This window comes from Centruroides vittatus, unplaced genomic scaffold, assembly GCF_030686945.1.
Source record: "Centruroides vittatus isolate TY-2023 unplaced genomic scaffold, ASM3068694v2 contig_439, whole genome shotgun sequence".
NCBI lineage: Eukaryota > Metazoa > Arthropoda > Arachnida > Scorpiones > Buthidae > Centruroides > Centruroides vittatus.
In genome coordinates this window covers 2,624,164-2,646,348 of record NW_027122239.1, presented here as the reverse complement: position 1 = coordinate 2,646,348, position 22,185 = coordinate 2,624,164, and the positions used below count along the sequence as shown (strand labels likewise).

General features: G+C 29.8%; 1 protein-coding gene and 2 long non-coding RNA genes across 3 annotated transcripts in view; 1 reads left to right on the top strand and 2 right to left on the bottom strand.

Annotated features, from left to right (window-relative positions):
• Positions 1 to 22,185, bottom strand: part of LOC136977050 (uncharacterized) — a 44,591-nt gene that overhangs the window by 18,687 nt on the left and 3,719 nt on the right. Inside the window, exon 2 of the long non-coding RNA XR_010881026.1 lies at positions 20,891 to 21,024. This is a non-coding gene — a long non-coding RNA (uncharacterized lncRNA). The remainder of the gene's footprint in view (positions 1 to 20,890; positions 21,025 to 22,185) is intronic.
• LOC136977051 (uncharacterized) lies at positions 1,042 to 20,940 on the top strand. The gene is made up of 2 exons (XR_010881027.1): positions 1,042 to 1,242; positions 20,877 to 20,940. It is a non-coding gene; the product is annotated as an uncharacterized lncRNA (long non-coding RNA).
• LOC136977044 (transcription factor MafA-like) lies at positions 2,820 to 4,542 on the bottom strand. The gene has a single exon (XM_067272478.1). The coding sequence runs from the start codon at positions 4,166 to 4,168 to the stop codon at positions 2,906 to 2,908; it is 1,263 nt and encodes a 420-aa protein (XP_067128579.1). The 5' UTR covers positions 4,169 to 4,542; the 3' UTR covers positions 2,820 to 2,905.

Sequence of the window (22,185 nt, the reverse complement as noted above, 5' to 3'; positions counted from 1 at the left end):
TAGTTCTAATTCCGGAAGCAAAAAAAAAAAAGATACTTAAACATTTAATTAGGATGTTGTCGAAAAATATAATGTTAAAAATTTAATAATAATAATAATAATAATAAAATTTAAATGGTCCCGAATGTTTACATTTTATAATCATTGTCTAAAATAGATCAAGATTAAACTAAAAAATTAATTTAGTTATTTTATAACTTAATTCTAATTAAAATCTAATCGATTTAACTTATATTTTTTAAAATATTCATTAACAAAACTTCAGTTTTTTTGTGTAGTTAAGGCTTAAACATTTATTTAAATAAGGTATAATTTAAATATATACTTTTTTTTTGTTTTTTTTAAGGGGAAAAAAGACAGTTACTGTTAGACAATAATGAAGGTTATTCGAAATAAAGCACGTTTTTAAGACCACTTCTATTGCTTACGATTGTGAATCCTAAAACTGCCATTTCTGTTCTGTGAAGGGACAAAACAATTGGTGGACTTTTCTTTACTACGATCAGAATTAAATCCGATTGTCACACAAGAAGACGTACTTTTCAATAGTATTGTCTTCTTTGTAGACATGTCTAGATTAGAATTCAACTTTGGAAGGGAGAAGCGCAAAAAAAAGGAGGCGATAAGAACCCAGTCAGTTCTATCAGAGTACAATTCTAAGTAGAAACTGTTAAAAATCTTCTAGAATTAATTAAATATATTTTTTAAAATAGCTTTAAAAAAGAGATAATAATTAAAAATAAAATAATATATATATATATATATTTGGCCTATTTATTTTAAACCGACTAAGCGATAACTTGACTAAAATTAATTTATTTTTAACCTTGTAGATAATGTATCAAAATCTCTGCGAATTGTTTAAGAAAATAGCATTATTACTTTTAGGCCAAAGATTGGAGTTTAATTATAATTATCTAGAGATATTAACCATTAAAAATGGAAGATTATAATTAATCTTAAACGCGTTTAAACCTATGTAAACGAGACGTTAGACTCGACAAATTGGATACTAAACGGTACTAAAAATGGCGGCTGTTTTAAAATTCGAGCATTTATGCCATAATTCGAACTGATATTACGTCTTAGTGTCAATTATAGACACAATACATTCCCCTTTATCTAGTACGTGTTCTGGTCTGAGATGTCATAAATAACAGATGACAACTTTGAGTGGAGTCAGCTGCTGATAAAGGAAAGAAAGGGGGAAGGAATTTTTACGGAAGTAAACCTTTGAAGAAGGTAAAAATTTATTATTATTATTACTTTCTATTCCTTTATTCTATAATAAAATAAAATCGGATTAATATTTAAATACTAAATTAATATTAAAGAGGGAAATTGTATCTAGTTTTACAATGATGCGTGTATAGCTAGTGTAAATCCTATTTTTATCAACGTGTAAGATTACATTGATGGTTCCGGCAAACACCACAAGTGTTAGTTTATAAGTGAGACGATTTGTGGGACATATTGGACAGATTGACGTCAACGGATACCTCAATTTAGCTTTTTTAAAGTACGTAAGGGCCGTATATAACGTTTCTGTTTGGCTCACCTGGACCAACGATTTTTACTTTCTTAGTTATACAATTATATTACGTTAACAATGGCGGATCTTTAATGTTTATTCATCAGTTACCGATCGTGTTCGATACATCTGGACGTTATTAATGATCCTTTTGTAAGAGGAGCAATGCAGGTGACGCAAATATTGACGTCATTTACATTTCTTTTTTTCTTTAAACTGGTTTAAAAAGGTGCTTTTTTTCTTTAAAAAAAATGAACATTAAACACTACAAAAATTATTATTGAGCTTCATTTATTCATTATTTCTTTTGTAACAAATATGAAAACTTCTCTAATATATATTTTTTTTTTTCTTTCGATTTTTAATCGAAACATGCTGTTCTTTGAAAATTGAACAGAGGGAGGACATAAAAAATAAACATATATTTTTTATGATATTCATTTGAACAAAAATTTTGGTTAATTTGAAGAAATTTATGTGGTTTTTTTTTCTTTTTGGTCTCGTAAGCTGTTATACGGTGGGCTTATCAAACATATTAACGGTGGGTCTATTGTCACTTTCTTTTTCTACAAAAATTATGGTTCTGTTATTACTAATAGTAGCGATGGAGCCATCATAAAACGAAGCTCATAAAATGGTAGCTCATATCACAGATGTTTCGAAAATATGCCAAAATACAGGACAATTAAGTAACTATTAATGACTATTTACTTTTATTATAATCATATACCTAAGGGAAATAATTTGATTTTTTTAAGCTTACATATATATATATATATATATAACCAAAATACACCCATTTTTAAGATTAATGATAGGTGTTAACGAGTATAAAGAAAAAGATAAAATAAGGAATTTGGCCTATCTGTGTTGTGACCCATCTTTGACTAAATTAACCACACGCTATATTATTATTATTTTTTAAATTAATTAAAGCTGTATTTCTCTTATTGCTGAGTCAATAGTTTTGAAGTTTTGTTCTGGTTTGTTTTAAAAAAAATCTCATTTTAAATGAGATTTTTACAATAAAACTTCAAAACAGAATGCGCTTTAAGACACGATTATATACAAATGAACACATTCTTCAACTTCATAGAATTAGCGCATATTTTTTTTCCGTTAGTTTCACGGAATCGAAACTTTTTAAAGTAATTACTTTTTTATAATTGAGTTGCTAACTATATAGTTTTTTCAATCACAGACTTGAATTAGACGGTCACACATTCATACACACTCACTAGAGGCTAAAAACTTCTGACCTAACATACCTACATCGACTACACAATCAGAGCTTGTTCCGAGTTCTTGTCCCGTCGATCGGGATAGGACGGGAGTTTTTTGTTTTTTTGGTTTGTTTTTTGGTTCCCATAGACTTTACATCCCATAGAATTCTGGTGAACTAGGACTTGAAACACTTGAAAGTGAACCTTGACAACAATCGCGACCTCTGAGAACAGCAAACTGTTGTTTATAATAATCCCTTTCCTGACACGCTCTTTCTAACTCTTGTCTCAATCTGGCTACTTCAGTCTGGAGTAAACGATTTTTTGTTTCCAGTTCGTGTCTTTGGGCTAGTCTTTTAGTTCGGCAGTTCTGTGCATAACCACGATTCTTCAAGGTTCTACGTCTCTGTTTCAATTTCACCACTTCTTCTCTTGGATATCCGTGAAGTTTTTTGTTCAGTTCTCGCACGGTCAAGTTAATTAATTGCTCGTTGCTTATACATGTTTCACCGTTTTCCAATATGCGACTGGAGTTGTAATTGTTACTCTGATGTTGCTGCTGTTGTTTCTGTTGGTGTGGTTGTTGCTGTTGCTGTTGTTGCGGTTGCTGTTGTTGTTGTTGTTGCTGCTGCTGTGGTTGTTGTTGCTGTTGGTGAGGATTAACGGTAGCGATCGGACGTTGTACAACTTGAGTTTGACTCTGGGTAACAACAGTCATGTCGGTGTAATCTTTTCTAAACATCCATTCGTTGATTACTTCTCCCTGCGGCCTTAAGTCTAATGGTTCCGGTGCGTAACGCAGTGTATGCGTTAGCCACATCATACTGTCGTCCAGCATGTTCGATGTTTTTGCATCCATCGCCGCGGGTGCCATTATCGGACTGGCTATATTTGTGGAGGGAACGGCAGCGAACGGAGGAGAAGGCGGTAGATTGTGATTGTCTGAAGGTGTGGCGGGCGTGCTGGCACTCAAAACGACCGACCTCCTAAAGGTAGCCAGATTGCCTATAGCACAGCCACCGTTCAGTCCCGTTACGCTGGTGGGATCGACAGTCGATGCTAGTCCCATTCCCCCGCCGTTTCCACTTCCGTCTTCCGACACACCGCAGTTCGGCGTTCCATATTTGGCGAAAGGTAATTCAATTTCGTGCTTGATAGCTTCGTCCATGTCAAGATGAACGAAGCTATCGTCCATGTCAAGAGGAACTCCATACTCGTCGCCGATGGTTTCCGAGTCCTGTTGTCGCTGCATCGCTTCTATGGATAGCTGTGACAATGCCGACTGCACGTGTTGTACCTCGGCGCTGTCAGTCGGTTGACTGCCGTTGCAACTGGCGTCACATTCGTAACGATTCAAAATAGAAACATCGTCGAGTAGGCTCGACCTTGCCACGGATGCAGAGCAACCTAACATTCACCCATGAAGCGACGGGCTAGATATGCCCGTTTCTCTGGCTAACAGTCCCGAAGTCCAAGTCGCACACGCGCACTCTTTGTCACACTACACACGTGAGTTGTCGTGTTCGGTAGCTGATGCACCAATCGGGACCGCTTCACTTTCCACCGCTTGTTGGCAAAGTCTGATCGCTCGAATACGAATATCTCGTTCTTCGTTGATATTTATGATGTCCGTGTGACGTCACGCTGCACTCGGCCCGAGTGATATCGAGGGGTGTCTGCCAATAACTGGCCGTCTTGGGACGTGCTGCACGGGGGTGGGTCCTTCCGACAGACTTCAACGGACTCTGGGACGGGTGAAGTTAAATTTAATCAGGTAAGGCCATATAGTCTTCTGCATGGGGAAATTAACAAACAAAAGTGTGCATGACAAGAAGTTATTGGCATTACGACCCCCACACCCCCTTTACAACTTTGTACCGCGTTATTTACCATTCCCCCAGAAAGTACAAGAGTTCGTAAAAACTATATTTAAAAAAAAAAAATTATTATTTAGCTGTTTCCTTTCCCTCGTCGTAGCCGAGCTGTCTAGAATAATTGCTTATCGTTTAAAGTTCACTTGTATTTTTCAAAATTTACTTTTAACTGCGGTGATAAAGTAGATAATATTATTGTTCGCTTAATACAGTCCGTTGAGAAATTAAGACATATTTATGAACGTCTCCATAGTTTATAATTCAAAAAAAAATAAAAAAAATAAGCGATGATTAAATTATAAATAAATTTACTTAGAGGAGTTTAAAAAATAAATTTGTTACAAAGAAATGGAAGGGGAAAAAGGGGGAGAAGAAGTAGTGTTTTGTCGGGTTTCTCGAAATGAAGAGTACGAGTCTGACTACGTGCAGTACTTCTAGTATAAGGGATTATTAGCACGAATACCTTAGAAATGCCTTCAGTTCGTTAAGTCTATCCGAAAGTTAAGACTTTATCCAATCGATGGAAACAACGCATGCGTACCTCTATAGAAATGTATTCAAATGAAGATGACATAAAAGTCTTTGAAGGTCTCCATGCTTATCAGATTAGATGTTTGCTTGATGTATAGTAGGTCCTATCGCTAAACTTCTTCATCGAGAACCAAAAAAGAGAATTTTAATTCTCAAAAAAAAAAAAAAATAGAAATAGAAAAATGCTTGAAATATTCACGTTTTTTTAAAAACATTTTCTGTAATGTATAAACAAACTTAAGCACCTTTTAAAATATTGTGTATATATAACTTATGTTTTTTCTCTCTTCTCTCTTTATGTGTGTGTGTCTGTGTGGTTTCTTTTTTCGTTTGTGGACTTGTGAATGTCCGTGAACTATGTGACGTTTAAACTGTAAACAAACAGTCGATGTATATATACCAGTTATGTTATGAAGATAGAGAAGATGAAACATAGTATAGTTTTTAAAGTTTTCGTTTTTTTTTTTTTTTTCTTTCCTTGCCTCGTTTATCATATTTGTAATGAATTCTTGATACATTAAAATGTTAATATTATGAGTGTTGAGGGATCTTCTGATTGGAAATCTACGAGAAGTGTAAATAAAAATTAAGCTGTAAACATTAAACGAATTTTGAAGTTTTAATTTATGAAATTTAAGCAGTGTTAAACAAGTAAAATTTTAAAACAAGAAACAACTGATTCTCTGGTTTTAAATATTAAATATATGAAGATTTCATTATAATAGCACTTTTTAAAGTTATAAATATATTTTCGTTTAAATTCATTAAAAATTCTTATTTTTTTTTATTCAAATTTTCTTTTTAAATTCCTTTGTTAGGTCATTCTACAACTTCTAAGAAAGTTTTTACTCGCTTTCAATACAATTAAAAAATCTCCATATTTTCGAATTTATTTTAAACTAAACTACAAAAATAACTCAGAAATCTTGACTAGATTTCTATATAAATCAAAAATGAATTCAGTGAACGACCTAACATACATTATTAAGAATTTATGCGTTTTCACAATGTTCATTTAAACGTAGCTAGACTTATACTTTATTTCCATGTAAAAATGTAATTTTTCATATTTTTTAGGACTTTTTTCAAAGTTTACTTACTTCATATTAATTTAATTAATAAAAATTTATCAGAGTGATGCCGCCATCTGTCGATGATTAAATTATCTATAAAATATTCAATAAAATAAAAAAGCAAATTATACATATTTATAAATTATAATAAATAAGCATTTGAAAGAAAAATATATTTTTTTAAATTTATAAATATATTATATATATATATATATATATATATATATATACACGCTGTTCAAGGACGGGTGTATAATTGTCTACATTGTTTGATTTCCTCTTAGGAACATAAAAAATAAGACACAATAGTAATGATTAATTACTTTATATACATTAAAAAATGAAAACAAACTTGTGTTGAAGCTAAATTAACCTTTAAACATAATTGCTGTACAGTTAATTTAGTTTTTTTTTTATGCCAAAATCCGATAACGTGACTGTACGGAATGATATATAATTCTGCGTAGATGATTAATAATTCCTACAGTAGTTAAAGGTCCGATAAAGTTTATATCATCATTTAAAGCGTAAAGAATGCATTTAATGGGCCAAAACAGTGATTTTTAAATGCTTTTCCTCTCCCCTCTGCTCCTTTCTCCCAACCCACAGATCCCTTTGGATTATTTCCAATTTAGATAACATAAGGAAGGAAGAACTAGTAGTCCTCAGCGTGTAGTCGAAATATATTTTAATATATAAAGGATACCAGCTGTTAAAATGCGATTTAGAACGGATGGCATATATGTTCGAGAAAGCGTGTTATAGAAAAACTAATTAAAAATTTTTATATATAAAAACAGGAAATTTTATAACGATTTATATTTATGTATATAACGCGCCATTTGCATTTTGAACAATAAAATAAATAGCCTTTCGCTCAATTTCTTTTTAGTGTTTTATATATTTAGCATTCATAATGAAAGTAATAACATTCGAAAGCATTCCCTCAACAATCCTTTCGCAATTTCTCTACAAGAAAAAAAAGGTCAGGTCAAGTCAGGTTACTTTTCCCCCAACTGTTTAAACATGACTGCTCACGGTGCAATTAGTCGAACGAGGCACGCATTTATGGAAATCCATAACTTATTTTTTTATGTTATTATGTAACTATAAACGGATAAGTCACGCTTTCTGGTATACAAAGAAAAAATAATAATTCCATTTTTAATATAATTAATATTTAAAAAAAGTTATTTATATGAGTTTTGATGAAGTCCTTCACAAGCGTGGTTCCCATCTTACAAACCTTTGCTTTAGAGCCATTTTTATGATTTAAATAAGTTTTTAACGTTTTCGCGTTATCCTATGGGCCCTCACTAACAGGGGGCCCCAAACCAATCTTTTATAAACCTATTATTGTAGTAAGAATATCGAAATCCGGTGTGGCTCAGGTGCATGTGGCACTGGCAGTACCGGGGGATTCCCCCAAAAAATTCCCCCCGAAGAGAAATGTTTGAAGTTAACATTGTATATGGGGCCCACTAATTCAAATTTGCCTGGGCCCCCACCAAGCTATAACTGATTTGTAAGTCGATAAACAATGATTACTTTAACTAGGTTGTGTAGTTATTTAATTTGTTATACGGGAGAGAAAGGTCCAAACTTTTAAGTATAATTATACTAAAAACTGATCGAAGTTCTTATATCGCTAAATTTCTTTCTATCTAGAACAAAAGTTTTATTTAATTTTACACGTCATATATAGAGAATTGAAGTAAATAACATGAATAATTAGACTATTAGCCTAATGTAAAGTACAAACATAATAGGAGATAAATATCTACAGTTTCTATTTTAACTTATCATAAATTTTAAATTTTAAAGTTTATATCATTATATTTTATATCAAAGATAGTTTTAAAGGAAGTATTTTATTAGTTATTTTTATAAAAAGTTTATTTTACAGGTTACAATAAAAAGGAACAAAGCGCTTAACTCGCTTCAATATATGGAATGTGAATAATATGTTATGGCATTTTTAACACGAAAAATAGCATGTATTATACGGAGAATATAATTGTTTTTAGTTATTTTTCCTTTTATGATTCAATTATAAGCATTTTTAATCTTTTAACTTATAGAGAAGTATATAATTCTGCAAGTATTCTAAGTTTTTCTCTATCGTTGGAGCGCATTCTAAGAGTTTCAAGTCTCTTTAATGCTTTTTCCCCCTGTTTTCAGGTTATAAATCTCTCCAAAAATGTTTTTAAATATTAAGAAATGGAAAACCAAAGCAATATTTTTTCTAAAAATAAGGAACAATTGTGAAAAATATAGAAAATTGCAACTAAAAAATAAGAAAATGTGATATAAAACAAGCATAAAAATCATTTGAAAAGTTAATAATTAAAGGAAAAATAACAATAAATTAATATTGATTTAATTAATTTTAAAACTTACAGAACTGAAATCGCAAAAGTCTATTTTATAAAGAAAGAATTTTATTGTTAAAACTGTAAAAATTCGAAATAAATTTTATCCAAAGAAAAAACGATAAAATAAGTTTAAAATTTGAAACAAAAATTGAACATTTTTTCAACTAAAAAAAAAACAAAAAAACACTTTTATTATTTACACGAAAGACATTTTATAAAGATTTGTTATTATAAAAAATATTTTAGATAATAAATATATAATTAAGTTGTCAAGAATCCTTCAGAAATAAGTCCTATTTAACATTTTAGTACCGTTCTTATCTTTAAAAATATCTTAAAATTTATTTTACGCAATTTATCACTATTGCACGTAGTCAAGAATGGCTTAAAACAAAAATCTTATCATCAAGTTTATATATATAATCAATATTAATTTAATTTTTGTACATTTTAATTTGTTATTTTTCCTTTAATTATTTCATATATATATGAATTATTTCATAATTATTTCATATATATATGAAATAATTAAAGAGAGAGAGGGAGAGAGAGAAATTCTATATGTAAGCCTATTTATATAAAATTAACAAAATTATAAATCTAATTACACAGATAAATATGCAAATATTTAAATTTATTATTGGTTGGTTGGTATATGGTGCATATAAATCGATTCTATGTTTAGGTAACATGATTTTTGAAAGTTACAGAGTTCTCTAACAACAAAATTCGATCGGCCACTGACCGCTTTTTCACCGGAAACATCCGACTATCGTACTTTCGATGACCTTATTTACAACTAGATTTTACCTTGAACTTGAAAACCTCTCTTGACAAACAGTTAAATTGAAAAGTATGCCAGTCAGCAGGGTCAAAAGTCAAGTGTGTACAGATGACAAATAATTTCGTGGACGAAGACCTTAAAATATCGTAATGTTTTGCTCCGGGATCTTCGTTAAAAATTGACATGGATACGTTTATTTGTCCAACGTGTCGCTGAACTAATAACGATTTGTTTATCGTATTCTTACTAGGAAAAATCTATGTTTTTCCATTTCGTATATTGATTTACGGTTATATTTATTAACTAATTTTTTAAAAATCGTGTTTTTTAAATATAATCAATGCCTATTTTATGCTCTAAACTGCATTTTTGTTATACATTTTCCCTCTTTCTTGCTTTTACTAAGCTTGTTTAAACGTCTTTTTTGTTTGTATAACACAATCCAACTTGTTAACGTTGTTTATTCTAGGAGTATATTAATTAATAAACAATCTGTGGCTTATCTGTAAAGTTATCAAACCCTAAAAATAATTAATAAAAAGTTTAGGAATTTAACTATTAATAAATCTGTATATATTTTAAATTTTTCTATATTTTATCTGTAATTATCTGTAAATTTTCTGGGATTCTGTGCAGATATTTTAGATCTGAATAACGTGTAAATTTTTACAAATGTTATGCTTCAGACAAACTTTATAACATTAATAACACGGGTGAATTATCAAATATGAACTATATTATTTAATTATTACAAGTTTAAAATATATAAAATATTTCTACGTTTTTTATAAATATCATGGCATGATTCCTATTCTACCCATTAGTAAATGTTACGTGGTGCCACGCGGTAGGAGTTTAGGGCCTCTTAACAAATTTTAATTCAATATAGACCCCTCACTATGTTAGAAGGTCTTTAGTGAGGGCCCGTTATAAAGGGTCGCGCGAGAAGAGTTGTGGGCCTCCTAACAAAATCTGATTCCGTAGTGAAGATTACAGTAGGGGGCTTGTGATGAGGACCTCAAACACGTGTTCGCTATGATTAGTCGTGTTATTATATACATTATATTGGAAGTTTTTCGAGTATTTTTGCGTATTTTTCAGATTTAGTTTTAGTGGTATTATCCCATAATAGTATAAAAATTAAAGTGTAGAGAGTAATAAACATCTCTTCAAAGTTGCATTTTTATATATTATATTCTCTGTTTAAAGATTTAATTATTAAAGTTAGTAATGTATATTTTATTTGATAATTTCTACCAATAAAAGAAAAATATATAAAAATTAAATACAGGAACCAAAGTTTAATAAATTTCGCTATATAGTAATTAAAAAGTAATTTTTAATTTCAATTTTTGTTAAATCTATAAATCTAATCAATATATAAAACATTTCTAAAATAAAGATGATAATTTTAGAATTTAAATCTAAATAAGTATATAAAAATTTGCAAAAGTATTTATTATAATTATATAAAAATGCAGTTTTAAACCTTTAAACCCAATACGAATTTCGTAATTTAGACTGTGATAATTGTTTTTGCTATAAAAATCTCTTAATTTATTTTACGCACAACTTAGTTTTGCTACACTTTTATGAAGTTTCGAAACCAGGAAATTTTTAGTAAATCAAACACTTAACGTAAAATCGACATTTTGTATATTAAATAAGATTTATATATCCTTAAACCATCATCTGTAAACCAGGTGTGATCATCCTGCTGTTTACTTACTAACGCAGGTGCTAAATGAGCGATGCTCTCAAGGTCTTGATATCTTTTGAATTAAATAACTTACGCAGATGTTTATCCATTTGTATAATTAAAACCCTTAAAAACTTTCATTTAGTATAACTAGGTCAATAAAAATTCGATAGATTTTATTTTAAAGGCGATACTTTTGTAGTTAAAAGTTATCCCGTGGCACCTCGAAAATGTTGAGATAAACAATCAACAACAATTGGCACAGTTACCAAGTAAGAAAAAAGAAGTGTTGTGATTTTTTTACGTGGATTGTTAATAAGAAACATTTACCTAAATATGTCAGAAACGGTCATTTGGAACCTCTCCAAACAGGACCAATTGTTCCAGAAAATGCTGCGTGTGAGCTTGTTGATGTTTAAACTTTTTTTAATCTCTCCATAAAGACTACAAATTTTATTTGCTGTAGTTTATCATGCACTCACTTTTTCATGTCTCAATGCCTGAAACTTTAAAGAAAAACAAATGTTTTTTCTACTTTATTTTAATGTTTTACAAACAGATTTTTACACCCTATAAAGTTTAGTAGTAGTGGACGACTGATAGCAATTATCATTTGAACAAATGATGAACTTCATAAGAAGTTAACAACATGCAAAAAAGAAGTTTTGTTAAAAAATAAACCGAAACTACAATGAACAAACTTCGATCAACAAAATCAATGTATTGATTGAGAGAATCCTTTAGTAAGTAATTCTATTGAGAGAATTGTAATCCCTAAGATAGGGTCAATGTTCCAAAAGTTGATCTCCGAATACAAGGATTTTTAGAGGGGAGTAGAAATATATATAAAAGTTTGATCGAACGTCTATTGATTAAAAAAAATTGGATTATATATTGTTATTATTTTTGATAAACAAAGAAACTTAAAAATTTTTTTTCTCTGATACAAATTGTCTGGGGACGATTCTTTTTCTTTTAATGAGTTCTGTCACAGATGTTAGAGACCCACCTGCGTCTTGGTACAGGATCTTTCTTTTTACTCTTCGTTTCATTAAGTGCTCGTATTTGACCATGGTGTATTGGTTTGATAGTCTAAAGGGACTTTATTAAAATTTCTGTTGTGTACTTTACCTAAATGTGTCTAAAGCCAAGTTTAAAAACGCCAAAATTAAATGTTACTTCTTGGCTTAGTCTGACCAAACAGAATCATTACAGCTTAATGATTCTATAAATATCGAATTTATTTTAAAGAATAACTTTTTATACCATGTCTTATAGACGTCAAATCATAATTTTACACTATTTTACAGTAACTACTGATGAAATTTATGCTTTAATAAAGCACTAAAACAATATTCTAGCATTCTAAATCTTCAGAATAGATCTAGAAAGGATCTATTTTTGGAAAGGAGTAAGAATATAGATTCTTCTAGATATTTAAATCTGAAGTTTCTCTTATATATAATGCATACTCATAGATCTATAGATTTATTCAGAGTGAGATGTAAGAAATCTTTAAAAATGTATTTATCTAGAAACCGTATAGAATGATTATTATATAATAATTGTGAGTAAATCTCAATGCTTTAACTAAACATTAATTTAAATACACAGAAAAAAATATGAATTTAAATCAACTTCTTTCTATTGAAATCGATTGTTTGGAAGAGCAACGCGGTCAATATTATAAGACCTATATTGTAGTCGATATAGCTTAAAGCTAACCGGATATCCAAGAGCAAAGTTATAAAAATTTTTTCCTATTTGACTTCGAGCTAAGTTGGGTAAATATTAAACTTCTCGAATAAAAAAAGTGGTATTTTCCAAGATAGAATTTAATATTGTTGGATAGGGCTGATTATTTATAAACAGGTGCACGTACGAAGTACCACGCTGTTCATATGCACTAGCAAAACAATAATACATACATGAATATATATATATATATATAAAGGAACATTTTAAATAGACTAGAATTTATTCGGCTCATTACCGACTACAAAGGATGTAATAGAAGGTTTGTTTTAAGATTATCTTATTTTCTCATCTATTTTTTTGAGTTTTTAAATGCATGGTTGTCTATTTCCATTCCCAGATAGTCACGGTGAATTAGAAGGAATCTTTTTTATGCTATCTGATGTATTCTAATCGTTCATCGAGTCCCGACTTACGCATCCAATGAGTTCTTAAGATAGGGAATGCCTTCCTGTAATCATTTCTCCAATCAATTTTAAGTGCAAGGATTTACCACCCAACAACAGTGATTTATCTCTTAGTTGCTAAAAATATGTAAGATGAGAAAAAATTCAGAATTCGAGTGAGATCACAAGAGAAGGCAAAGAATCGAGAGAGGAACGAGAGAATAAAGAAAAAAAAGCTGACATTGTTTTTACTGTTGTCACATAGTTGCCAAACATCTGTCTCGTGACTGATGTAAATTCGTTACTTTATATTGACAACCATCGTTACCAAAGATGTAAACACTTCACCTGAGCTTGACAATGTGATAGCATTAAATCAAACCGAAGCTAATTAATGATAAATTATTTATTAATGCTAACTGAATTAAATTCCATTAGTGAAACTGATAGGATTCTAGAAATAGGATTTTCTGGGAATGTTGAATAAAAAAAAATCCTGTTTTTAATTAATTCGACTCGCTAAAAGAATTATTGTTGAGAAATAGTTAAGATGATTCTACTTTATGATTTAGCACAAATACAAATTAATGGGTTATATGACGTGGCCAAAGATTCTTTAGTAAATCCTTGGCAGGGGAATGGCTTAAATCTTTCATATGAAGTCTAGTGTTATATTACTAGTTTATTTCCGTTATAGTTGTATTTGCGATGGCCACAGGTAATTTGGCAAAGAATACTCGGATAAGAGCTATCTAGTTTTACACAGACATACCGACAAGTAGTTAGACCTAATACTTCACAGATGTCTCATTCATCGTCTAAAAGTAGAAAAGTCTTGGCGCAAGAATTAAACTGCCTATTTACTGAGGTAGAAATACACACCTTTTGACATGTAATAAACAATCTTTCTTTTTTACTTAAGTTATAACTTAGTCTAGTTGAATGATTGAAATATCTTCTTAATCCGGATAATGCATATTTATGGATGATAGAGAGTGGTTTCATGTTCGATATTTAGCGTACAGGATAGGAAGGTAAGTGCATGCTTCGCCTTTCTTCACCTCTTTTTGAAGATGGAAACAGCCTCTCAAATTATCATATAGAGTTTAATAGGATTTAAATAGTTACGTTCGTGTCGTAGATCTATTTAATATGATTAAAAGATGCTTACAAACAATGTCGATTAAATTTGGGCTTTAATTAAGTTGATTATTCTTATTTAAAAAAATGTAATTAGGAATCAAAGGCTTAACTGGTTAAAATTTATTGAGAGTTTAGTAGTGTTTACTATAAATAAACTACTGAATAAACCTTCATTAATCTTAAATTAATGGCATCTTAATCGTCTAAGTAGTCTGGTGGTTATTGAATTGTCAGAAACACAATTAAGTTTACATGCAAGAAAACAATGTATATCCAGTAAGTTAACTGCGCTGTTGTTCTTTTGTCTTTAGAAAAGAACTGAAAAAAAGAACTCTTCTGGAGTATTAGACTCTACTCTTAGTATTGTTTCCTACAGTGATATAATTTGTGCTACGATTTACCATCCCATTTTCTGTTGACACATCTGGTGATCTGATCCTTTTCTACAACGAATTTTTATTTTAAAAGAGGCTAAAACCAAGAACATACGAAAGGGTAGGGAAGTTTTTTTAAATATATATATATATATATATATAAAAGAAAACCTGGCCAAAATAACATCAAATGTTTGGCAGAGATCTAAGCAATGATGGATTGTAAATGTCGTTCCACTCTTCTGACTGTGTTAATTACCCATGGATCTGGAACTTGTCATGGTAGAGACTAAGACATTGTGACACATCGTGAACAAGTGTCAAAAAAGCATTTGAGCTAGGATTTTTGCTATCCTGCTTACAAGAACAGACATCCTGATGGTACCATGGGAATGTAAAAACTTACTGAAAACGACTCTAACACTACAAAAACTAACAGTATATTGAATGCAACGTAGCGAAAATTAATATATAGGGCCTTTATATTAAGATACGTATAAAAAAATCTTTATAGTTATTAATTTTTGATTTAAAAATTAATTTCGTGATTAATTTTTTTACGGGACTTCATAAACATAGATAATGAAAAAAATTTCTTCGTCAAAATTTTCGACATGAAAGATCATTCGCCAGCTGCGACAAACTAAAAATATAATGCAAACAAGACCTCAGATCAATCATAATCGATCAACCGGTTTTTTCCCCCACTAAATCCTGACTTAGACCACCCGTTTGAGAATATTTACACCTTTGACATTTTATAATAGAATATTTTTATAAATTTTTTTAATGAAAGAAAGTTTAAGAGATGGTTCGGTTATCCAGATTAATGAAAATAATAATAATAAGATAGAAAAAAGAGATTGCAAACTTCTTCAACCGATTGTATTTTTATTTGTTAGTAGTATACATGTAAATCTGCAATACAAATTAGGCAATCGATTATTTAATTATTAGCTTAACAAGTTATCTATTTCAGCCCGACTTATTCGTTTATCACTCGATCAGTTTGAATTTGATTAGCTAATTCTTTCATTCCCGTTCCAGTCAGCTGACAAGTAAGAGTAAAATTTCAAGTTTAGTTATCGCCCAGCAACCACTGGAAGCTTGTTCTTACTCTATGATAATCAGTTGACCGAATAAGGACAAAGTAATGTATTCTTGGTCAATCCCTCTTGTCCTTGACGAGATTTCTCAGATGAGATCGCACCTGATTTCGGTTTCGAAGTTCAGAGAAAAGATAAAATATCCATAAGTTTGAATCAATTACATATTTTACGCAAGGTCACTTTCAAGCATCGAGATACAAAACGTTTCGTATCTGTAGATAAATAAACTTAAATTCTTCCAGGCTATTCTATCAAAAGAAAAGTTTCGAGACTCATTAATACTCCAAACACTAAGAATTTACGCGTCGACGAACTATCAGAAATTTTCGAGATTGTGAAATTCTTTCTCCGGGCTATAAAACTAGTCGAGATCTGTGGAGTCAGCTAGTATATGATCGGACGCTATTTAAGTCCCAGTTCTGCTAACGTGATCCGAATCTCATTAACATGCACCCGCTTCCCTGCGTATACGGTATTGCCACCTAAATTCATATAGGCCGAGTCGATATTCAGAAAAAATTCTTTTGCCGGAACCTCTTTAATTTATTTCTATAAGCAGTCTACTAAGATGGAAATTTGTAAAGAGACACTCTTCTCTAAAATAGAATTGCGACCTATCTTCAGTATACTTTTTTTATGTAATGTCACATGACTGGAAAGCAAAAGTAGAAACCGACCAATTTAAAACAATGTTCAATTGATAACTGCTTGACAATCTAATCAGAGTTTTTCTCAGCACTAAAAATAGTGAAAGCAGAGTCTTTTTTTCTTCCTTTTTTCTTCAAAGTTTATGCTCTTGTATGCTTTCCCATCCTTACTAGTGAACATTTAAACAATTTACATTGCATACATTCATTTCCCTTATTTAAATAATTTGTGTTTATTTGTGTAATTAACAATCAAGAAAAACAAAATTCTATATTTTATAAACAGATATATAATATTTTCAAAATATTGCATTTCAGTTTAATCAGGTTGCAGTTATACGAGTTCAAGTTTGAAGAGAATTAACACCATATTTATATATATAAATGTATCAGTTTTTAATATTTATAATTTTGTTGTGTACTTTTGTAGAAATGTACAGAATAATTAATAAATTTTTTAATGGATTTATAAGCATCGAAGATGGCAATAATGCAAAGTATATAATAGAGAAAAGGTTATTCGCTAGAATACATATATACAAAATTTATAAACGACCGAATCCTTTACGAGAGGAAGTACTTATCTTCGTAGCTTAATAGTTATTCGAGTGGCCAAATATCTCTTCAACTAATCCTACCATATCCTGAAATCCAGTAACATTATTTGAACAGATCTCACCTGGACAAGTAAAGATTAACCATTCCGCTTTCGAGATATTTTTCTAAACTTGTATTTTCTTTCTATTTTTTTCCTACTTAAAAATCTATCAAGTTCTTTCTTAAGATACTTTGTATCTGTTTATTTCCTTTAAAAGAAAACTATATCTGTTGGCACGGTGTTCTTTTTCCAGATTTTTTGGCAAACGTTGAAAAACCCTGGGGACCACAAAGTATGACACAACCCATGCTCTTCATCATGTGGCTAGACTCGTGTCTGCACCTGACCTACCAATAACTCGCTAAGATTTAAATTATAAGAGAGTAAAATAGTCGTAGGAAAACTCAAAAATTACTTTGTGTCAACATAAATATGTTTGTTCTCTTTTATACACAGATGTTAGCAAATGTTCGCTTTCGTTAACCACAAATAACACCTTGTTTACTTTTGCAATTGTTGCCAATAAGAAATAAAGAAAGAATTTTACCGATTTTTAAAATATTATTTCTTAAATTAGACTTCTATTCTTTTAGAAATTACATTGTATGTTAGAATATCGAGTATAATTAATTAAATTAGAAAAATGTCAAATTTTATTACATTATACCCTTCTATTTATAGTCTATGTAATAATAACAAAAATTACATATTTCATAATCATTTTTTAAAAATTTTATGCCCTTTGATCTTAGGATTTATAAACAAAAGTCTTTTATATAAAATAATTCTGTATATAGGCTAAATCCTGATATAAAGATTCTTTAACTCCTAACAGCATAGAAATTGTTTTAAAAAGTGATTTTAATAATGCTAATATTAGGAAATAATAAGTAAATTTAAACTTAATGTTTCTGTTTTGTTTAATAAAATTTGGAAGTTTTTACGTATTGATTATAAATTTTATATTATATATCAAGTTTTTATAGAGATTCATGAACTCTATAAAACATTAATTGTGCTAGAAGATTGGTTAAATAACTATAAAATAATTGAAAATCTACATTTTATGTAGATGCATTATATGCAAAATTATATATAGTTCTCTTAGTGTTTACAAGAGAAAAAATTTAAAAAGTATATGAATATTTAAAATTTATGAATATTTTAATGATAAAAGAATTATTCTATAATTTATATAAATATTCTGTATATATTTGAATTTATAAGCTTCTCTTAATAATAATCTTATAATAATTCATCAGCATATTTAATATCTTTCTAATAATTTATCTTCGTTATAGGAGAATATTATCATAAGTGATTTTAAATGATTTTTTAAATTGCCTTTTCTCGTTAATCATAATAAAATCTAACATTAAAAGAATTAAGTTATATTAAAATATAAGAATTCAGGATTTAAAAGGCAATTTTAATGTTAATTTATTAGAAGAAAGCATTGAAATATCATTTAATTTTGTTTCCAACATCACAATTTTAAACTCAATTGCAAGCTTAAAAATAAATTCTTTCAGTTTATTTGGGTAATTAATTTAATATAAATTATTTTTAAAAATACAAAAAAATTTCCTAAAAGTAAGCGTGATGTAAACATAATAATTATTAAAAGTATGCACTAAAACATCTTAAGGAGAATTAGCCTATTAATATTATTTTTAAAGCTTTAAAAGTGAATTAATTTTGTTAATATAATTTATTTAGCATCAATTTTCTATTAAAATTAAAATGAGCTTTTAAAATTCTCAAATTATATATTAAAAAAAATTATTTTGACAAAATTTAAATACTGAACAAGCAGTTTTGTGAAATCCCAAAGTACAAATCCTCTTTAAATGTCAGCCACATGAAAGGTTATTTATCAATTTACTGTTTATCGAAATGATCGGGTGCAATAAACCATTGTTTAATATGATAATTAAGATCAATGATCGAACACTATCAGATTAAATTTCATAAATCGAACAATTCTCGAGAGCGTGTAAACACCTTTAATGCTACACTATGACATAGTTGAAGAGAGATTATCGGCACTTCAGAGTTTCGGCCACTTATGCGACTTATTGTATGTAAAGGACTAGAAAGTTTCCTATCGCGTAATGCTAAATAGAAGTAAAGAGATCACACGAATAGAATCAGAATTTCTCTCCTTTAAATCCAACAAAAGTTTAAACCTAGTTTTACACGTTAGAAGTAGTACCTTTATGCGTTAGACGAGCTTAGAATTTTACGCTTAGAGGGCCTGTATATTAATTAAAACCTTGTTTACAATTATGATATGATTCATGAAGCGTTTTAAATTCTTAAATCAACATATGCTTGAAAGATCATCTAATATACTAAACGGAAAGTTAAAGGGAAGAGTTATAAGTCGTTCTATCGTGCCAGCGATTGTGCCTGCCAAACCCATCTCACTAACGTATAGCGTAACTAATTGTTAAGACCATTCTTCAATTGATTGTCCGACCTAAAACGACTTAAATTATTTGACCGACTTATTTAGTAAATATAAACTGAATTATTTTACAAACATTTCATCTAGCTACTCCATTTAATAGGCAAGAATGTCTCCTACACTCCCTCCGAATACTGTCAGTAGGCATCAATTTAAATGCTGTTGACACTAAAATAAGTTGTTTGCGGCTAGATAAAAAGATTCTTTCGTTAAAGAAAAAATAAGGTTGATGTTTAATAATTAAAGACTTTGTATTTTTAGAAGAGTTTTTTTTCCTTTTTTAAACAAATTAACGGAAGAAAAATGAAGAGAAAAATTCCAGTGAGTGAAATTAGAATTGAACTAAATTTGCGCTTCGCGGAAAAATCTAGCTAAAATACATTTAAAAAACAAATAAAATAACATCTCAATAAAATTTCAATTAGAACAAATATAAACGAAACAATCGCAAGCTAAATTTAACATAGAGAAAACAAAGAAAATGACATACGACTGTGAAAATTGATTAAAAAAAAGAAAAAAAGAGAAAGCGATATGTTTTTACAAAAATAAAATTATTTAAATGAAACAAAGACAAGCGTTATCACTAGAATTGTTTCTATAGTTTGAATAGAGGATACTAGTTTATGCATTATTAGTCAGTGTAGTGTGTAACGCCAAGGGCTCCAAACATTGTGTTTTATCTATCACCAGTCAGAACGAAAGTAATAACCTGATGTTATGAACTAGGAAGAAGTAGGTTTTTCATACTATAACATGCTTCTCAGAAATTTTTAGCCAAAGGCAACTTTTCAAGGGTGGAATTGTCTTGACCAACATCCTTTCTGGAAAGCACGCGAGCGGAGATAGAGAGTTATTGAAGAGCCACTACTTAGCGATCCGACGATGCAGTTTCCTGTGTCTTTTGTCATCTGCATGATTCCCAAGCGAAATTCCCTAGCTTCGGGGCAGAGTGTCCCATGGCAAACAGATACTAGAGTAGACTAGTAGTGAATCTCAAGCTCACAAAAACAACGGGACAAAAGTTATTTTTCATCGCCCCGTACACTCGGGGATATATATTTTTTTACCCCCTTTTCCCCTGCACACGCGTACGCTATTCAATGCCGCTTTGTTTAAACGATCAAAATCTTTCCTCCACTCGCTCCCTGTATCTCTTCCTCCCTCTTACCGTTCAACTCTTATAAAAATGTCTTTAGGTAAACTTTGTTTCCTATATTAGGATTAATTCTACGGGATTTTTTTTATTATAAAAAAATAATAACAACTTTGAAAAAATAAAAAAAAATTGCATTTTTCTGCAGGATATTCTACTCACTATGTTAGTGAATCTTGAGGTTAGTGTGACATGCGACGTAAGAAGACAAACACATTAATGATGACGACCTTGGTGATTTGCTGTACTTGCAAGAAAATAGACTTTCTCCCGAAGATATTAACAAGTACGTTAAACTTTAAAGAAAAAAAAGGACGTTAAATTACGCAACTTAAATCTTATACGATGTTAAATATAAATAAATATATAAAATAAATTATAAATATTTAAATAAAGAAGCATTATGAAAATTTCTTCTTTAGTCTTGATTTTTTTAAAAGAAGGAAAAAAAATACAAGTTAATGCCCTTAAAAAATATATGCTAAATCAGCTCTGATAATGTTATACAAATATGTAATATATACAATGTATATACACACGAAAATAAGCGATATTATCAACCTTTGGAGAGAGATTACAAAATTTTCTAGTCTATTGTGTCAACATATGTGTTGACATTTTCTAGAATAATTAGATTAATCTTCCAAATTTACATTATAATAACGTAAAATGTGTAATATTTAAATAAACAAAATAATTGGGATCGAGAGAACAAGTTTATATAACTCATAAACAATTTTTTAAACAAATTGTTATGTTTAAAATTTTGTTTATTAAAACCTACAAGAAAATGTAAACAATAAATTGGGTCAGGTTCAAATGCTTTTCGTGTGAAAAAAAAAGTTCGGATTTTTCTAAAATAATTAAAAATTTTTAGGGGTTTTTAATTCATGAATTTATTTTCAGCAAGGTATAGGCTACTTTAGAAGAATTTTTAAGAGGTCCTATGTTAAGGCACGAGGAGTGAATATAGGTTAAAGTATAAGTAATAGCATAAATTTAAATTGTAATTAAATTTCAGGATGATAATTTTTGAATATTCTGAATAAGGAAACGTTGAAGAATTGAAGGCTACTTCATGGGCGGTTTTGCACAAAATGGATGCAAAGTAGATGCATAGAATGAGACAAAAATTGGTTTTATAAATATATTTTTTGAAAGTTTAGAAATTGGCACGAAGAAAATCTATAAAAAGAATCGAGTGTATAATCGGGCTGCAATTTTAATCACCTTTCTTAAAAAAAAAAAAATAAATCACATGATTTCCGGTTAAAACCGGAAGTTCGTAAATGGTTAATGGGGCCCTCCAGCCCCTAAGCTTTCGATATCTGGTCTCTATTTTCATCTATTTAAATCTGTTCTCAAGATTGAGGAAGGATGAAGAGACGAACAGATGGATAGTTCTGCGATTTGAAAATTTTAGCTTAATAATTCAGGAGAAATTTTCGTAAATATTT